General features: G+C 43.9%; 1 protein-coding gene and 1 long non-coding RNA gene across 2 annotated transcripts; both read right to left on the bottom strand.

Moving 5' to 3' along the window:
- Window positions 1-357: 357 nt before the first annotated feature.
- LOC121843507 (gastrula zinc finger protein XlCGF57.1-like) lies at window positions 358-5,462 on the bottom strand. The gene is made up of 2 exons (XM_042313124.1): window positions 4,648-5,462; window positions 358-2,217 (listed from the first exon to the last, which is right to left on the bottom strand). Exons 1-2 carry the CDS (start codon window positions 5,090-5,092, stop codon window positions 890-892), a joined length of 1,773 nt encoding a protein of 590 aa, XP_042169058.1. The 5' UTR covers window positions 5,093-5,462; the 3' UTR covers window positions 358-889.
- An 11,631-nt stretch (window positions 5,463-17,093) lies between these two features.
- On the bottom strand, window positions 17,094-18,863 carry LOC121838681. The gene is made up of 2 exons (XR_006081599.1): window positions 18,261-18,863; window positions 17,094-17,937 (listed from the first exon to the last, which is right to left on the bottom strand). It is a non-coding gene; the product is annotated as an uncharacterized LOC121838681 (long non-coding RNA).
- Window positions 18,864-20,842: the final 1,979 nt, after the last annotated feature.

Genomic DNA, 20,842 nt, shown 5'->3' with positions numbered 1-20,842 from the left:
TTGTAATTCGTCTGGCCCCGTGGCTTTGTGAATGTTGACCTGTTTACAGGTCTTGCTCACATCGGCTACCGAGAGGGTTATCACTCAGTCATCCAGAACAGCTGGTGCTCTCGTGCATGCTTCAGTGTTGCTTGCCTCGAAGCGAGCATAAAAAGGCATTTAGCCTGTCTGGTAAGCTCGCGTCACTGGGCAGCTCGCGTCTGGGTTTCCCAGTCAACAACTGTTGTCAACTGTTGTCATAACAACGTCGTCACATTTTCATACATGTTTAGCTTGATAACTTCTACACAAATTAACTAAATAAGATACAGTGACTAAATGAATCAAAGTCAAATACATTTTAAATATGTTCTGTTTTTATTTTTTGTTGCTTGGAGACGTAAAGGTCCGGCTAACAAAGTAGGCCTGTTTTTTGAGTTTCATACAATTTGATTTCATGTGGCCATAAACCAATGAAACCCATTGCAATTTTTTTTAAAAGTCAGAACACACTCAATCCCAAAGATCAGAGACTATTTAAGGTGTGATAATAGTACATCTTAAATACAAGCAAGTGAGATCTGTCTCGCTGATCATAGTCAGGGAAGAACTCACCAAAAAAATGCAGATAGTTGCATGTCCCCTCATATAGAGAAAGGTGATAATAGTACTTAATTAAATGCAACAGTTACAGACGACAATGGCAACAATGTGTTAGGGTGCAGACAGGTAATAGGCATAGTCATTTATGAAATGCAGTTCATCACAGAACAGAGCATCAACCTGGAGAAGTTACAACAGCTCACCCCAAATTCTGCCACCCACAACAGTGTCTCTCTTCTCTAGTGTGATTTTCAGGTCTTTCTGACTGGGAAAATGTCTTTCCACACTGAGAACACTGGAAAGGATTCTATCCTGTGTGTGTTCCTTCATGCCTTTTCAGGCTCGCTAACTGGGTAAAACTCTTTCCACATTGGGAGCATTGGAAAGGCTTCTCTCCTGTGTGTGACATTTCATGCGTTTTCAGGTTCCCAGAGGTTCTAAAACCCTTTTCACACTTGGAGCAGTGGAAAGGCTTCTCTCCTGTGTGTGTCATCTCATGCGTTTTCAAGTTCCCTAACTGGGTAAAACTTTTTACACAGTGGGAGCAGTGAAAAGGCTTCTCTCCTGTGTGTGTCATCTCATGCATTTTCAGGTTCCCTAAATGGGTAAAACTCTTTCCACACAGAGAGCATTGGAATGGTTGTTCTCCTGTGTGTATTTTCTCATGATCTTTAAGATGCCCTGAGTGTCTAAAATCCTTTCCACACTGGGAGCATTGATAAGGCTTCTCTCCAGTGTGTGTTCTTTCATGCACTTTTAGATGCCCTGAGTATCTGAAACCCTTTCCACACTGGGAACAGTGATGAGGCTTCTCCCCTGTATGTTTTCTTTCATGATATTTCAGCTGCCCTATCTGGCTAAAAGTCTTTCCACACTCAGAGCATTGGAAAGGCTTCTCTCCTGTGTGTATCCTCTTATGCTCTTTCAGATGCGATGACTGGATAAAACTCTTTCCACACTGAGAACATTGGAAAGGCTTCTCTCCTGTGTGTTTTCTCTTATGCTCTTTCAGGTGCAATGACTGGATAAATCTCTTTCCACAGTGAGAGCATTGATATGGCTTCTCTCCAGTGTGTGTTCTTTCATGCACTTTTAGATGCCCTGAGTGTCCAAAACCCTTTCCACACTGGGAGCATTGATACGGCTTCTCTCCAGTGTGTGTTCTTTCATGCACTTTAAGATGCCATGAGTGTCCAAAACCCTTTCCACACTGGGAGCAGTGATAAGGCTTCTCTCCAGTGTGTGTTCTTTCATGCACTTTAAGATGCCCTGAGTGTCTAAAACTCTTTCCACAATGGGAGCAGTGATAAGGCTTCTCGCCTGTGTGTGTCATCTCATGTGTTTTCAAATTCCCTAACTGGGTAAACCTTTTTCCACACTGGGAGCAGTGGAAAGGCTTCTCTCCCGTGTGTGTCATCTCATGCGTTTTCAGGTTCCCTACATTTGTAAAACTCTTTCCACACTGGGAACATTGAAATGGCTGTTCTCCTGTGTGTATTCTCTCATGTTCTTTCAAATGCGATGACTGAATAAATCTCTTTCCACACTGGGAACAGTGGTATGGTCTTGCTGGTTTGGTCGTCTCTGGGTCTGGACTCTTCCCACGGTCAGGGTGAGAGTCTGGTCTCTCTCCTGCTAAAAAGACAAACAGAGTATTTGCTTAAACAGAAAGACCTGAATGAAACTTCTACATGATAAAACACTTTCTACAAGGTTTAATCCAGACAAGATCCCTCAATAAAATGCATCATCTTCAAGACCCTGGTGCTTGGTTTTCGGAACAGCAGGAGGAACTCTTCCTCCCTTCCTTCAGGCTATGATGGATGCAAGAGATTAGCTGAACAACTTCTATATTTAAGAGTTGTATTAAACAAATATATCCACAGGGAGACTGAAATGACTCTTCTACAAGGTTGTAACACTGTGCCACCCTCCTGAGGGGAGGGCAGACCTAAATACTCTGGCCATAACAGTCCCTTGTTTCATCCATCATGTTTGTTAAACATGCACCTTACATTGGATCATCTTGAAACTTTCTCTCTAAATCTAACTTTCATCAAGGTTTTATGTGGTCAATTGGCTTCTCTCTGTTCATTGGCAGAATCATTTTTCAGTGTTATGATATTCATAACATCCCTATCCACCAGTCTATCTTCCTGTCAACTAACAGAACTCTGCTGGTTGTCCTGGTAACAGATACCAGTGGGAAGATCATTTGTATTTGTTCAAACTAAACTACAGCACTTACTTTGAGGAGTCAAATCTGATCCTTAAATACTCTGGTTCCTTGTTTCATCCTTCCATGAGATATAATCCCGACACAAATCTATGGCTGCTAGACAAGCCGAATGGTCATTCATTCGGCTTGTTCGGTTAAGTTAATCGTTTAAGTTGCCGGGAGACCACTTCTTTTAGTTGTCCATCTATGGATGCAACGCAGTCGTTCATTTGTAATGTTTCCGTTGCCGGCTGGCAACGTTCTTATCCCGTGCTTGCGAGCCAACTATGGCTAACACGGTCACGTCAAACAGAATGACAACAAAGTAGCTGCGTTTGTTTAAGATGTTTTCTTGTGACATTTATTTGGATACATCCATAACAATAAGCTAATGACGCGTGATTTTGCCTGGCATAGAACATGTGCTCTCTCGTCAGGACACTGTTCGGAGGAGCTAGCCAACACGGCCAACACGGCCAACACAGCCAACACAGCCAACACGGCCAACACGGCCAACACAGCCAACACAGCCAACACGGATAACACAGCCAACACAGCCAACACGGATAACACGGATAACACGGATAACACGGCCAACACAGCCAACACAGCCAACACGGATAACACGGCCAACACGGATAACATTGGTAACACGGCCAACACAGCCAACACGGCCAACACGGCCAACACAGCCAACACAGCCAACACGGATAACACGGATAACACTGATAACACGGCCAACACGGATAACATTGGTAACACGGATAACACGGATAACATTGGTAACACGGATAACACGGATAACACGGATAACACGGATAACATTGGTAACACGGATAACACGGATAACATTGGTAACACGGCCAACACGGATAACACAGCCAACACGGCCAACACGGATAACACTGGTAACACGGCCAACACGGATAACACAGCCAACACGGCCAACACGGATAACACAGCCAACACGGCCAACACGGATAACACGGCCAACACGGATAACACAGCCAACATTTTGCGATATCAACTCTTCTCTGACCTCAATCTTATTTGGTAGTCAGGAGGACCATATTAACAAATATGTACAATGAGGTTTGATAGAATGGCCCACCTGGGGAGATTTTAGGAGTGAAAATATATGAGGTCTGATGGAATGATCCATCTGGGGGATTTTAGGAGTGAGAATATATGAGGTTTGATGGAATGATCCACCTGGGGGGACTGAGAATATATGCCAATTTTGCATGCGAATTCATCAATGAACTTGTGGGATTTTTTTATTTTACCTTTATTTAACTAGGCAAGTCAGTTAAATAACAAATTCTTATTTTCAATGACGGCCTAGGAACAGTGGGTTAGCAGGGACAGAACGACAGATTTGTACCTTGTCAGGGGATTTGAATTTGCAACCTTCCGGTTACGAGTCCAACGTTCTAACCACTAGGCTACCCTTCCTGGGCTTTATGGTGAGTGGCTGAATCCGAATAGTCAAAAAAGATGCAGCATTTCTCCTTACTTTACCTGTAGATTATGGTTCTAATAATCTAGCCACTAAGGAACCTTCCTTTGGGGTATTCTGATCCAGCCAACGTGTCTGTCTGTCACACAGAGTGTGTTGGTTAATGCTTAAATAAACTTTTTTTTTGTTGCTTCGTGACCCACAAATTGAGGTATTTCACATTTCTCCTTTAATATGGATGTGACCATTTGAAAGCACAATCTCTGGGACACCAATCACACAGTTTAATTAAACGCTGAACACTGTCAGTAGAATGCCTCTTATTAAGAATCATACATTAGTTGAACAACTGCAGAGTTGGTGCTCCTGTTTTTAAGATAGTACTCACTAGTGTTAATCAGATCTCTAGTCTCCTCTTCGTCTTTCACTCCAAAAGGTCCTTTCTCTTCTTTCACTATGAAATCCTCATCTTCTTCTTTCAATGTGATTTCCTCCTTTTTCATTCTGAAAGCTTCTATCTCCTCCTCTTCCACTGTGACAGCCTCTATTCCTTCTTCGTGTTTCACTCCTAAAGGCTCTTTCTCGTATTTCACGGTAACATCCTCTTCTTTCAATGTGATAGCCTCCTCTTCCTCCTTTTTGATTCTGAAAGCTTCTACCTCCTCCTCTTCTTCCACTGTGACAGCCTCTATCCCTTCTTCCTCTTTCACTCCAAAAGGCTCTTTCTCGTCTTTCACTTCCTCGTCTTCTTTCACGACAATGTTCAGATCTTCTTTCTCCGTCCAGTAGACCTCCTCTTCTTTAGCAGGGAGGGAGTAGCTTAGTGAACTCATGGTCGAGCGAGGATAGCGGACTCAACTTCACTCCTAGGTCGGGGATGAAAGCTAGCTAGAATTAGCGACTAGCCTAGTACTAGGCTAAGCATCAATCTTAACGAATTAGTCAATCTAACAAGCTATTTTACAATTTAACTAGGAGATATGCAAAGAAAAATGCGTTAAAAACACAGATTAATATACACAAATACGGACAAAGAAGCTTGAATTTGGTCGGTTTTATGTTGACGAGCAAGATACGGAACTGTCTGCATCAGTAGCCGAGTTGTTGTTGAAGAAGCGTTCCGTCCACTAGATTATACGTCACACAAGGAGCATCACCTGAAAGACTTAAGTCGCCATCTGCTGACTGGAGTTGGCAAAGCAGTTATTCACTACATGGTTTATTCTGGAAAAAAAAGAAAACCATAACAAATCATTTGAAAAATGAACAAATACGTTTTCTCTTACCTTTTACAGCCAAGACTTTCCTCTACACAAGATAAGATCATGACTTTATCTCACTGGGAAATTCTGTACGCGGATCTATGTACATAAAACACATAACAAGCATATAAATGACATCAATACAACTGCAGACAATGAAAATGAGAATATTTACACATCGGTACATTGTCAACCACATTGTCCAGTGTAGACAGGCCTGCTGGACTCAGCAGCCTTATTGTTCAGCCTTATTGTACCCCTGGACTCACTAGTGATTATCATTCAGCCTCATTGTGCTGCTGGACTCACTAGTGATTATCATTCAGCCTCATTGTGCTGCTGGACTCAGCAGCCTTATCATTCAGCCTTATTGTACCCCTGGACTCACTAGTGATTATCATTCAGCCTCATTGTGCTGCTGGACTCACTAGTGATTATCATTCAGCCTCATTGTGCTGCTGGACTCAGCAGCCTTATCCTTCAGCCTCATTGTGCTGCTGGACTCACTAGTGATTATCATTCAGCCTTATTGTACCCCTGGACTCACTAGTGATTATCATTCAGCCTTATTGTACCCCTGGACTCACTAGTGATTATCATTCAGCCTTATTGTGCTGCTGAACTCACAAGTGATTATCATTCAGCCTCATTGTGCTGCTGGACTCACTAGTGATTATCATTCAGCCTTATTGTGCTGCTGGACCCACTAGTGATTATCATTCAGCCTTATTGTGCTGCTGGACTCACTCGTGATTATCATTCAGTCTTATTGTACCTCTGGACCCACTAGTGATTATCATTCAGCCTTATTGTGCTGCTGGACCCACTAGTGATTATCATTCAGTCTTATTGTACCTCTGGACCCACTAGTGATTATCATTCAGCCTTATTGTGCTGCTGGACCCACTAGTGATTATCATTCAGCCTTATTGTGCTGCTGGACCCACTAGTGATTATCATTCAGCCTTATTGACACTGGGATAAGGGATTGTTTGGTTGTGTTCCAGTTATATCCTTCCCCAATTTTTCTAAAGTTATCTGCTAGGATTTCGGATTAAATGTTTTAAAACTGAAACATGAGATTCTGATCCTCTGTATAGGGATAAGAATTTGGTAATCCAATCTCACCTTTAATCAGGATTAAATGTGTTTTTTTTGCATTTTACAAAGACACTTTATTAGGATTAGTCGGCCGGTCAGATGGGTCAAGTCGGACAGCCAACCAGATGGGTCCAGTCGGCCAGCCAACCAGATGGGTCCAGTCGGACAGCCAACCAGATGGGTCCAGTCGGCCAGCCAACCAGATGGGTCCAGTCGGCCAGCCAACCAGATGGGTCCAGTCGGCCAGCCAACCAGATGGGTCCAGTCGGACAGCCAGTCGGCCACCAGATGGGTCCAGTCGGCCAGCCAACCAGATGGGTCCAGTCGGCCAGCCAACCAGATGGGTCCAGTCGGCCAGCCAACCAGATGTCAGATGGGTCCAGTCGGCCAGCCAACCAGATGGGTCCAGTCGGACAGCCAACCAGATGGGTCCAGTCGGCCGGTCAGATGGGTCCAGTCGGCCGGTCAGATGGGTCCAGTCGGCCAGCCAACCAGATGGGTCCAGTCGGACAGCCAACCAGATGGGTCCAGTCGGACAGCCAACCAGATGGGTCCAGTTGGACAGCCAACCAGATGGGTCCAGTCGGACAGCTAACCAGATGGGTCCAGTTGGACAGCCAACCAGATGGGATGGGTCCAGTCGCCCAGCCAACCAGATGGGTCCAGTCGGCCAGCCAACCAGATGGGTCCAGTCGGACAGCCAACCAGATGGGACCAGTCGCCCAGCCAACCAGATGGGTCCAGTCGGCCAGCCAACCAGATGGGTCCAGTCGGACAGCCAACCAGATGGGTCCAGTCGGACAGACAACCAGATGGGTCCAGTCGGCCAGCCAACCAGATGGGTCCAGTCGGCCAGTCAGATGGGTCCAGTCGGCCAGCCAACCAGATGGGTCCAGTCGGACAGCCAACCAGATGGGTCCAGTCGGACAGCCAACCAGATGGGTCCAGTCGGACAGCCAACCAGATGGGTCCAGTCGGACAGCCAACCAGATGGGACCAGTCGCCCAGCCAACCAGATGGGTCCAGTCGGACAGCCAACCAGATGGGTCCAGTCGGCCAGCCAACCAGATGGGTCCAGTCGGAGCCAGCCAGTCCAGAGATGGGTCCAGTCGGCCAGCCAACCAGATGGGTCCAGTCGGCCAGCCAACCAGATGGGTCCAGTCGGACAGCCAACCAGATGGGTCCAGTCGGCCAGCCAACCAGATGGGTCCAGTCGGACAGCCAACCAGATGGGTCCAGTCGGATAGCCAACCAGATGGGTCCAGTCGGCCAGCCAACCAGGTCAGATGGGTCCAGTCGGCCAGCCAACCAGATGGGTCCAGTCGGCCGGTCAGATGGGTCCAGTCGGCCAGCCAACCAGATGGGTCCAGTCGGACAGCCAACCAGATGGGTCCAGTCGGCCGGTCAGATGGGTCCAGTCGGCCAGCCAACCAGATGGGTCCAGTCGGACAGCCAACCAGATGGGACCAGTCGCCCAGCCAACCAGATAGGGTCCAGTCGCCCAGCCAACCAGATGGGTCCAGTCGGACAGCCAACCAGATGGGTCCAGTCGGACAGCCAACCAGATGGGTCCAGTCGGACGGCCAACCAGATGGGACCAGTACATTTCTATGGAGCTAAGGTGGGGTCGGTTTAGAAAACATTCTTAAATCTGAAAACCAAATGGTTCATTGTGTTAATTTGACTCCAGTATGTTTAGATATAGTGGTCAGGTATGTTTAGATATAGATATAGATGGTCAGGTATGTTTAGATATAGAAATATGGTCAGGTATGTTTAGACAGATGGTCAGGTATGATAGATGGGTCCAGTAGATATATGGTCAGGTATGTTTAGATATAGATAGGTGGTCAGGTATGTTTAGACAGATGGTCAGGTATGTTTAGATATAGTCGGCCAGATATATGGTCAGGTATGTATAGATATATGGTCAGGTATGTATAGATATATGGGACAGGTATGTTTAGATATATGGTCAGGTATGTTTAGATATAGATTTCTATGGTCAGGTATGTTTAGAAAACATTCTTAAATGGTTCATTGTGTATGTTTAGATATAGATATATGGTCAGGTATGTATAGATATTTGATCAGGTATGTATCAGGTATGTTTAGATATAGATATATGGTCAGGTATGTTTAGATATATGGTCAGGTATGTTTAGATATAGATATATGGTCAGGTATGTTTATATAGATATATGGTCAGGTATGTTTAGATATAGATATATGGTCAGGTATGTTTAGATATAGATATAGGTATATATAGATATATGGTCAGGTATGTTTAGATATATGGTCAGGTATGTATAGATATATGGTCAGGTATGTTTAGATATATGGTCAGATATGTATAGATATATGGTCAGGTATGTTTAGATATATGGTCAGGTATGTTTAGATATATGGTCAGGTATGTATAGATATTTGGTATTTGTTATATTGAGAAGTGTCAGATAAATGCATCTACTGACTTCATATGTAGGCTCTATTATATATAATCAATCTTCATTCATGCACGCCGAGTGAACTAAACATTAAGAACACCTTCCTAATATTGAGTTGCATCCCACTTTGCCCTCAGAACAGACTCAACTCATGTTGACTCCAATCCTTCCCACAGTTGTGTCCAGTTGGCTGGATGTCCTTTGGGTGGTGGACCATTCTTGATACACACAGGAAACTGTTGAGCGTGAAAAAACACAGCAGCATTGCAGTTCTTGACACACTCAGACCAGTGCGCCTGGCACCTACTACCATACCCTGTTCATAAACACTTAAATATTTTGTCCTGACCATTCACCCTCTGAATGGCAAACATCCACAATCCATGTCTCATTTGTCTCAAGGCATAAAACTCCTTGTTTTACCAGTTTCCTTGACCTACACTGATTGAAGTGGATTTGGTGAAATCACCTGGATAGTCTATGTTATGTAAAGACCGTCTTTTGTACCCTCAGAGTAGTTGACTCGTCTGTTTCAAGTGTAGAAGTAGTAACACAACCTGTCCAGTAGATGGAGAAGTGGAGGCCAAAGCTCTGAAAATACAGACTCAGTGATCATGATATTGTGGTTTCAGAATCAGAATCATCCTATCAGATTATTTGCTGGAGAAAAAAACAGTAGAGCCTCTGCTGTCCTTTCTTATATATGTGCTCTGTGTATTTCTCCCCACTGTAGCTTGTGGTCAAGTTCAACACCCAGGAATTAATACTCCGCTACTACCTCTATGTCCCTGAACAACACCCAGGTAATAGTACTCCTCTACTACCTCTATGTCCCTGAACAACACCCAGGTAGTAATACTCCTCTACTACCTCTATGTCCCTGAACAACACCCAGGTAGTAATACTCCTCTACTACCTCTATGTCCCTGAACATCACCCAGGTAGTAATACTCCTCTACTACCTCTATGTCCCTGAACATCACCCAGGTAGTAATACTCCTCTACTACCTCTATGTCCCTGAACAACACCCAGGTAATAGTACTCCTCTACTACCTCTATGTCCCTGAACAACACCCAGGTAGTAATACTCCTCTACTACCTCTATGTCCCTGAACACCACCCATGTATTAATAGTCCTCTATTACCTCTATGTCCCTGAACAACACCCAGGTATTAATACTCCTCTACTACCTCTATGTCCCTGAACAACACCCAGGTATTAGTACTCCTCTACTACCTCTATGTCCCTGAACAACACCCAGGTAATAGTACTCCTCTACTACCTCTATGTCCCTGAACAACACCCAGGTATTAATACTCCTCTACTACCTCTATGTCCCTGAACAACACCCAGGTATTAATACTCCACCACTACCTGTATGTCCCTGAACAACACCCAGGTATTAATACTCCTCTACTACCTCTATGTCCCTGAACAACAACCAGGTATTTATACTCCACCACTACCTGTATGTCTTGTCTAGATGTGAACAGACTATTCCCTTTAAAGGCTCTGTAGGATACAGATGTTAACAATGGAACAAATGCATCACTTGATTATCTGTAGTGCTGGAGGAAAGACACGCAGATGAAAGACAGAGTTTGAGAGTGTGTTCATTCAGACTGACGTACTCTACATTTTAAACAGACATGCTAAATATTCAATTCATGGTTTTAAAATAATGTAGTTAATGTGGCATAAAAAAAACACACACATTTAAAAAAAAAATAGAAGTCAAATGTCGGAGCAAGTGTGTGTGCTGAACTTTAGGTCAATGTGATTTGAAATCTCTTTCCACCCTGGGAGCAGTGGTAAGGCTTCTTGTCTGCGTGTTCTCTCATGGTCTTTCCTTTCCACCCTGGGAACTGGGTAAATATCTTTCCACACTGGGAGCATTGAGGACATTTTATCAGGTTTGGATTCTTTCATGTTCTCTCAGTCGCCTTAACCAGGTAAATATCTTTCCAAACAGAGAGCATTGATGAGGCTTCTCTCCAGAATTTATTTTCTTATGTATTTTCATGCTCCCAACCAGGATAAATCTCTTTCCACATTGAAAGCATTGCTAAGGCTTCTACCCTGTGTGTGTCCTCTCATGTCTTTTCAGATTCCCTAACTCTGAAAAACTCTTTCTGCACAGAGAGCAGTGGAAAGGCCTCTCTCCTGTGTGTGTCCTCTCATGTCTTTTCAGATGTCTTACCTGGGCAAAAACATTTTCACATTGGGAGCAGTGGTAGGGCTTCTCTCCGGTGTGCAATCCCCTGTGTTTTTCCAGGCTACCTAACTCTGTAAAACTCTTTCCACAATGGAAGCATTGATGAGGCTTCTCTCCTGTGTGTGTCCTCTCGTGTCTTTTCAGGTCACCTAACCAGGTAAAACTCTTTCCACATTGAGAACATTGGTAAATCTTCTCTCCGGTGTGTATTCTTTCATGCTCCTTTAGGTTCCATAACCACCTAAAACTCTTTCCACACTGGGTGCAGTGGTAAGCCTTCTCCCCTGTGTGCATTCTCTTATGCGTTTTCAGGTTCCATAACCGGGTAAAATTCTTTCCACACTGGGAGCAGTGGAAAGGTTTCTCGCCTGTGTGAATTTTTTTATGTTCATTCAGGCTCCCTAAACGGGTAAAATTCTTCCCACACTGTGAGCAGTGGAAAGGTTTCTCTCCTGTGTGTGTTCTCTCATGTTCTGTCTTGTGTTCTGAACGGGTGAAATTCTTTCCACACTGTGAGCAGTGGAAAGGTTTCTCTTCTGTGTGTGTTCTCTCATGTTCTTTCTGGTGTTCTAATCGAGTAAAAGTCTTCCCACACTGGGAGCAGCAATGAGGTTTATCTCCTATGTGTGTTCTCTCATGTCTTTTCAGGTGCCCTAACCGTTTAAAACTCTGTTCGCACAGGGAGCAATGGTAAGGCTTGTCCTCTGTGTGCAATTTATTATGTTCTTTCAGGTTCACTAACTGGCTAAATTGCTTTCCACAGTGGGAGCAGTGATGAGGCTTCTCTCCTGTGTGTGTTTTTTCGTGTCGTTTCAGGCTGTCTAACCGGGTGAAACTATTTCCACACAGCGAGCAGTGGAGTCGCCTTGCTGGTTTGGACGTCTCTGGCTCTGGTTCCTCTGAGTCGGGTCTCTCTCCTGCCAAAGACAGATTATTTAGTTTAACAGTGAGATCAGGGTCTATTCAATAGAAATGAAACAGAAGCAAGTGGTCTGAAACGGGGAGGGACGAAATAGGGAGGGTTTTTGTCTTCTGTTTGCTTCACCTTTTGCTACAGTGTGGACTAATGAATATGACCCTGAATTAAACTTCCACACGATAAGAGGCAGATTCCACCCCAAGATAATATTTTTGTTATCTCAGATTCTCTTTCTGAGAAAATCAGGATGAAAGTGGCCATTTTAGGCCCCTTTCAGACCTCTACATGCCTCCTGTCAGACCCCATGACCTCTGAACCCTACATGATACAGACATCATCTAGTCATTATACTGTCAGACCCCATGACCCCTACATGATACAGACATCATCTAGTCGTTATACTGTCAGACCCCATGACCTCTGACCCCTACATGATACAGACATCATCTAGTCGTTATACTGTCAGACCCCATGACCTCTGTACCCTACATGATACAGACATCATCTTGTCATTATACTGTCAGACCCCATGACCTCTGTACCCTACATGATACAGACATCTAGTTGTTATTTAGTCGTTGTTTTTTCCTAAAAATACGTATTTGGGTGCTTTTGGAGACATTGTCCATGTTAGTTCAGAACCCCTCTACTGCACAACAAGGAGGAGGAAATGAATTGATGGTAGAGGAGGGCATTTGAAATTATTTCACTATTGTACTAATATCCAGATTTGTTTCACATGGAGCCTCACTTTAAAGCTGTAGTGTGAAGAAGCTAGCGAGGCTAAATGAGGCTATTTTTCTGCCTTACCTGTCCATGTCTACAACAACTCCATTCAGATTAAACAACAGCCTACCTGTTGGTTGATAATTGTAGCTGACTCCTTGTCATTTAACCAACTTCATTCCGTAATTGTAATTCACATGGAGTCTCTGACTGTAGAGCAGCTTTGATTGGCTGACAAGAAGAAGCTACACGTATGAAAAGTGTGTCGGCTACCGGTGTGTATATTTTACAGGGTGCACTCATGAAACTGTCGTGGTCTATCCTGGTATCCTTGCATGGCGAAATGTCACAGAGGGTGTAAGGTTATTTATTGTAAAGAATATTAAAATAACTGTGTCCATCCCTAATCAACCAATCAATGGCATACACATCACAGACAAACTGAATTGGTCCACTCACACAGACAGCATCGTGAGGAAGGCGCAGCAGCGCCTCTTCAACCTCAGGAGGCTGAAGAAATTCGGCTTGTCACCAAAAGCACTCACAAACTTCTACAGATGCACAATCGAGAGCATCCTGGCGGGCTGTATCACCGCCTGGTATGGCAACTGCACCGCCCTCAACCGTAAGGCTCTCCAGAGGGTAGTGAGGTCTGCACAACGCATCACCGGGGCAAACTACCTGCCCTCCAGGACACCTACACCACCCGATGCTACAGGAAGGCCATAAAGATCATCAAGGACATCAACCACCCGAGCCACTGCCTGTTCACCCCGCTGTCATCCAGAAGGCGAGGTCAGTACAGGTGCATCAAAGCTGGGACCGAGAGACTGAAAAACAGCTTCTATCTCAAGGCCATCAGACTGTTAAACAGCCACCACTAACATTGAGTGGCTACTGCCAACACACTGTCAATGACACTGACTCTACTCCAGCCACTTTAATCATGGGAATTGATGGGAAATGATGTAAATATATCACTAGCCACTTTAAACAATGCTACCTTATATAATGTTACTTACCCTACATTGTTAATCTCATATGCATACGTTGATACTGTACTCTATATCATCGACTGCATCCTTATGTAATACATGTATCACTAGCCACTTTAACTATGCCACTTGGTTTACATACTTATCTCATATGTATATACTGTACTCGATATCATCTACTGTATCTTGCCTATGCTGCTCTGTACCATCACTCATTCATATATCCTTATGTACATATTCTTTATCCCCTTACACTGTGTATAAGACAGTAGTTTTTTTGGAATTGTTAGTTAGATTACTTGCTCGTTATTACTGCATTGTCGGAACTAGAAGCACAAGCATTTCGCTACACTCGCATTAACATCTGCTAACCATGTGTATGTGACAAATAAAATTTGATTTGATTTGATTTGGTTGGGGTAATTAAAACCTCTTAGGGAGGCTGCGAATTTTCGCAGCTTTTTGTTAAAAATCGCGCAACATTTCAGCGTCCTGCTACTCATGCCAGGAATATAGTATATGCATATGATAAGTGTGTGTGTATAGAAAACACCCTGAAGTCTCTAAAACTGGTTAAATCGTGTCTGTGGCTAGAACATAACGTGTTTAGGAGTCAAAATCCTTCGAAAAACTGCTCACCCAAAACACAAAAATAATATCCATCTGCCAGTCAATGTATTGTCTAAGGCGAAAGAAAATACTTATCAAGCCCCTGTAAACGCCTACAGCTTCCACACGATGTCGCCAATGCTGTCATTTTGTGCCTGGTTTATCCTTGGTTTGGTGACGTATAAGCACTTCCTTTCATCGAGTACACCACCGGATGTTTTGAAAGTGAAAACATGGACGATGATTTCAAGACTTGCTGCTATCGAATACAGATCGCCCCGTGATCAATCTAATAGACTATTAACGTTTATTAATACCTAAAGTTGGTTTAGAAAAGTCATTTGAAGTGATTTGTAAAAGTATATAGGTAACTTTTGTAATTTTAAAAAGTGACGTTGCGTCATGTAAAGGGGCATTTTTCTGGATCAGACCGGTCGTCAGCAAATCACATTTTGGGTATACAATGACGGATTTAATCGGGAAAAAGACCCAATTGTGATGTTTATGTGACATATAGGAGTGCCAAGAAATCAAATCAAATCAAATTTTATTTTATTATTTTAAGAAAGAAGCTCGTCAAAGGTAATGAATGTTTTATATTTTATTTCTGCGTTTTGGGTAGCGCCGACTACCGCTAAATCTGTTGTTTTGTTGACGGTCTGGTATTCTGGCGGGTGCATGCTATCAGATAATAGCTTCTCATGCTTTCGCCGAAAAGCATTTTACAAATCTGACTTGGTGGCTAGATTCACAACAAGTGTAGCTTTAATTCACTACCTTGCATTTGTGTTTTAATGAAAGTTTGAGTTTTATCGAAAACAATAGGTGGCGCTCTAAAATATCCGCTGATTTGATCCCGCCAGAGGAACACCCTCCCTAACAAGTTTCAATGGTTGGAGTAATGAATCAATGGTTGGGGTAATTAATCAATGGTTGGGGTAATTAATCAATGTTTGGGGTAATTAATCAATGGCCGGGGTAATTAATCAATGGCCGGGGTAATTAATCAATGGCTGGGGTAATTAATCAATGGCTGGGGTAATTAATCAATGGTTGGGGTAATTAATCAATGGTTGGGGTAATGAATCAATGGTTGGGGTAATGAATCAATGGTTGGGGTAATTAATCAATGGTTGGGGTAATTCATCAATGGTTGGGGTAATTCATCAATGGTTGGGGTAATTAATCAATGGTCGGGGTAATTAATCAATGGTCGGGGTAATTAATCAATGGTCGGGGTAATTAATCAATGGCCGGGGTAACTAATCAATGGTCGGGGTAATTAATCAATGGTTGGGGTAATTAATCAATGGTCGGGGTAATTAATCAATGGTTGGGGTAATTAATCAATGGTCGGGGTAATTAATCAATGGTTGGGGTAATTAATCAATGATCGGGGTAATTAATCAATGGTTGGGGTAATTAATCAATGGTTGGGGTAATTAATCAAGAACAAGTGTCTATAACATGCCATTTACATCAAAAATATACATTTCGTTGTATAAATATTTATTTATAAATATTTTTTAAGGCACATTTCTCCTTTAATATGGATGTGACCATTTGAAAGCACAATCTCTGGGACACCAATCACACAGTTTAATTAAACGCTGAACACTGTTCTCTCACTGAACGCACCCCTGAATAACATATTCAAGTGTAAAACGTCAGTAGAACGCCTCTTATTAAGAATCATACATTAGTTGAACAACTGCAGAGTTGGTGCTCCTGTTTTTAGGATAGTACTCACTAGTGTTAATCAGATCTCTAGTCTCCTCTTCGTTTTTCACCCCAAAAGGACCTTTCCTCTTCTTTCACTATGAAATCCTCATCTTCTTCTTTCAATGTGAAAGCCTCCTCTTCCTCTCTAAAAGGTTATTCTTTCACTATAACGGCCTCCTCTTCCTCTCTAAAAGGTTATTCTTTCACTATAACAGCCTCCTCTTCCTCTCTAAAAGGTTCTTCTTTCACTATAACAGCCTCCTCTTCCTCCCTTTTTTCATTCTGAATGATTCTTTCTCCTCCTCTACCACTGTAACAGCCTCTGTGATTCTGTGATATTGTGGCATCTGGATCAGAATGATCCTATCAGATTATTTTCTGGAGGAAAAAACAGTAGAACCTCTGCTGTCCTTTCTTATGGATCAGCTCTGTGTACCCCCCCACTGTAGCTAGTAGTCAGGTGTTAATACTCCTCCACCACGTGCAGATGAAACACACACAGAGAGACAGTTTGAGATTCATTCAAACTGACAGTTTATTCTACATTTAAAACAGACAAAATATTCAATTCATGTGTATAAAAAAAAAACGTTTCTATGTTTTATTACATTCTGTATAATTGAGTTAATGTGGCATATAACAAAAACCACATTTAATATATAGAATACAAATGTCAGAGCAGTGTGTGTGCTCTTGTGAACTTCAGGTCCATGTGATTTGATATCGCTCTACACCCTGGGAGCAGCGGTAAGGCTTTTTGTCTGTGTGTTCCCTCATGGTCTTTCCCTAACTGGGTAAATCTCTCTACATCCTGGGAGCAGCGGTAAGGCTTTTTGTCTGTGTGTTCCCTCATGGTCTTTCCCTAACTGGGTAAATCTCTCTCCACCTGGGGTACAGTGGTAAGGCTTTTTGTCTGTGTGTTCCTTCATGGTCTTTCCCTAACTGGGTAAATCTCTCTACATCCTGGGAGCAGCGGTAAGGCTTTTTGTCTGTGTGTTCCCTCATGGTCTTTCCCTAACTGGGTAAATCTCTCTCCACCGTGGGTACAGTGGTAAGGCTTTCTTGTCTGCGTGTTCCCTCATGCCCGGGTGAATCTCTTTCCACAGTGGGAGCATTGCTAAGGCTTCTCTCCTGTGTGTGTCCTCTTATGTCTTTTCAGATCACCTAACCAGGTAAAACTCTTTCCACATTGAGAACATTTGTATATCTTCTCTCCAGTGTGTATTCTTTCATGCTCCTTTAGGTTCCACAACCGGGCAAAATTCTTTCCACACTGGGAGCAGTGGAAAGGTTTCTCTCCTGTGTGAATTTTCTTATGTTCATTCAGGCTTGCTAACCAGGTAAAATTCTTTCCACACAGGGAACAGTGGAAAGGTTTCTCTCCTGTGTGAATTCTCTTATGCTCATTCAGGCTCCCTAACCGGGTAAAATTATTTCCGCACTGGGAGCAGTGGAAAGGTTTCTCTCCTGTGTGTGTTCTCTCATGTTTTTTCTGGTGTTCTAATCGGGTAAAACTCTTCCCACAATGGGAGCAGTGATGAGGCTTATCTCCTATGTGTGTTCTCTCGTGTCTTTTCAGATTCATTAACTGGCTAAAACTCTTTCCACAGAGGGAGCAGTGGTGTGGTCTTGCTGGTTTGGACGTCTCTGGCTCTGGTTCCTCTGTGTCTGGCCTTTCTCCTGTCAAAAACAGATTATTTATTATAACAAAGAGATCAGGGTCATGTTCAATAGAAATTAAACTGAAGCAAACGGACCGAAACTGGGAGGGACAAAAATGGGGGAGGGTTGTTGTCTTCTGTTGCAAAACCTTCTGCAACTGTGTGGACTAACGAATATGACCCTGAATGAAACTTCCACACCAGCAAAATACACGATTTACCAATCATTTCTATTGGGCATTAAAGAATAACCACCTTTTTCTAGGCAATAGTATAAGATAAAATAATTTTACCTATATTATTTAATAAAATACAATTATGATTTTTTTTTTAAACATATACATTTGTCTAGGATGATGGGAGGGGTCCCCCATCTTCACCTCCATCTTCACCCTGGTGTGTTATTCCTCTTCACATGTGCATCCTTTAAGTGTGTTTCATTGGTCCTCCATCTTCACCCTGGTGTGTTATTCCTCTTCCCTGCATCCTTTAAGTGTGTTTCATTGGTCTGTAATCTGGTCTGTTGTATGTGCATCCTTTAAGTGTGTTTCATTGGTCTGTAATCTGGTCTGTTGCATGTGCATCCTTTAAGTGTGTTTCATTGGTCTGTAATCTGGTCTGTTGCTTGCACAGGTTCCGTTGACTTTTGGTTAATATATGATGTTCATTTTGTCAAGCTATTTACAAAAGGGTCCAGTTTCAGGCAAATGTACACGTTTTTTTCCATGTCGTGGATGTTGTTGGTGTTGTTGGTTCAGTCCAGGAGGTATTGGAGGTGATGGATGTTGTTGGTGTTGTTGGTCCAGTCCAGGAGGTATTGGTGATGATGGATGATGTTGGTGATGTTGGTCCAGTCCAGGAGGTGATGAATGTTGTTTGCATTGTTGGTCCAGTCCAGGAGGTATTGGGGGTGATGGATGTTGTTGGTATTGTTGGTTCAGTCCAGGAGTTATTGGAGGTGATGGATGTTGTTGGTCCAGTCCAGGAGGTATTGGTTGTTGGTGGTGTTGTTGGTCCAGTCCAGGAGGTATTGGAGGTGATGGATGTTGTTGGTCCAGTCCAGGAGGTATTGGAGGTGATGAATGTTGTTGGTTGTTGGTCCAGTCCAGGAGGTATTGGAGGTGATGGTGTTGTTGGTTCAGTCCAGGAGGTGTTGGTCCAGTCCAGGAGGTATTGGATGTGATGGATGTTGTTGGTCCAGTCCAGGAGGTATTGGAGGTGATGGATGTTGTTGGTTGTTGGTCCAGTCCAGGAGGTATTGGAGGTGATGGATGTTGTTGGTCCAGTCCAGGAGGTATTGGAGGTGATGGATGTTGTTGGTCCAGTCCAGGAGGTATTGGAGGTGATGGATGTTGTTGGTTCAGTCCAGGAGGTATTGGAGGTGATGGATGTTGTTGGTCCAGTCCAGGAGGTATTGGAGGTGATGGATGTTGTTGGTCCAGTCCAGGAGGTATTGGAGGTGATGGATGTTGTTGGTCCAGTCCAGTCCAGGTATTGGAGGTGATGGATGTTGTTGGTGTTGTTGGTTCAGTCCAGGAGGTATGAATGTGATTGGATGTTGTTGGTCCAGTCCAGGAGGTATTGGAGGTGATGGATGTTGTTGGCGTTGTTGGTCCAGTCCAGGAGGTATTGGGGTGATGGATGTTGTTGGTCCAGTCCAGGAGGTATTGGAGGTGATGGATGTTGTTGGTGTTGTTGGTTCAGTCCAGGAGGTATTGGAGGTGATGGATGTTGTTGGTCCAGTCCAGGAGGTATTGGAGGTGATGGATGTTGTTGGTGTTGTTGGTTCAGTCCAGGAGGTATTGGAGGTGATGGATGATGTTGGTCCAGTCCAGGAGGTATTGGAGGTGATGGATGTTGTTGGTCAGTCCAGGAGGTTGTTGGTCCAGTCCAGGAGGTATTGGAGGTGATGGATGTTGTTGGTCCAGTCCAGGAGGTATTGGTGGATGGTTGGTCCAGTCCAGGAGGTATTGAGGTGATGGATGATGTTGGTCAGTCCAGGAGGTATTGGAGGTGATGGATGTTGTTGGTCCAGTCCAGGAGGTATTGGAGGTGATGGATGTTGTTGGTGGTCCAGTCCAGGAGGTATTGGAGGTGATGGATGTTGTTGGTCCAGTCCAGGAGGTATTGGTGTGATGGATGTTGTTGGTCCATGTCCAGGAGGTAGAGGTGATGAATGTTGTTTGCATTGTTGGTCAGTCCAGGAGGTATTGGAGGTGATGGATGTTGTTGGTCCAGTCCAGGAGGTATTGAGATGATGGATGTTGTTGGTCCAGTCCAGGAGGTATTGGAGGTGATGGATGTTGTTGGTCCAGTCCAGGAGGTATTGGAGGTGATGGATGTTGTTGGTCCAGTCCAGGAGGTATTGGAGGTGATGGATGTTGTTGGTCCAGTCCAGGAGGTATTGGAGGTGATGGATGTTGTTGGTCCAGTCCAGGAGGTATTGGTGATGGATGTTGTTGGTCCAGTCCAGGAGGTATTGGAGGTGATGGATGTTGTTGGTCCAGTCAGGAGGTATGAAGGTTGTTGGTGTTGTTGGTCCAGTCCAGGAGGTATTGGAGATGATGGATGTTGTTGGTCCAGTCCAGGAGGTATTGGAGGTGATGGATGTTGTTGGTCCAGTCCAGGAGGTATTGGAGGTGATGGATGTTGTTGGTCCAGTCCAGGAGGTATTGGAGGTGATGGATGTTGTTGGTGTTGTTGGTCCAGTCCAGGAGGTATTGGAGGTGATGGATGTTGTTGGTCCAGTCCAGGAGGTATTGGAGGTGATGGATGTTGTTGGTGATGTTGGTCCAGTCCAGGAGGTATTGGAGGTGATGGATGTTGTTGGTCCAGTCCAGGAGGTATTGGAGGTGATGGATGTTGTTGGTCCAGTCCAGGAGGTATTGGAGGTGATGGATGTTGTTGGTCCAGTCCAGGAGTGA

The sequence above is a fragment of the Oncorhynchus tshawytscha genome, unplaced genomic scaffold (genome assembly GCF_018296145.1).
Source record: "Oncorhynchus tshawytscha isolate Ot180627B unplaced genomic scaffold, Otsh_v2.0 Un_contig_3600_pilon_pilon, whole genome shotgun sequence".
Classification (NCBI taxonomy): domain Eukaryota; kingdom Metazoa; phylum Chordata; class Actinopteri; order Salmoniformes; family Salmonidae; genus Oncorhynchus; species Oncorhynchus tshawytscha.
This window is presented reverse-complemented; position numbering and strand designations above follow the sequence as displayed.

Bases quoted from the DNA above. Each gene is read 5' to 3' on its own strand.
- LOC121843507 (XM_042313124.1), bottom strand. From the start codon at position 5,092: ATGAGTTCACTAAGCTACTCCCTCCCTGCTAAAGAAGAGGAGGTCTAC. The intron at 2,218-4,647 runs GTGAGTACTATC...TTGTCTTTTTAG, and splicing joins TAGAGATCTGATTAACACTA to CAGGAGAGAGACCAGACTCT.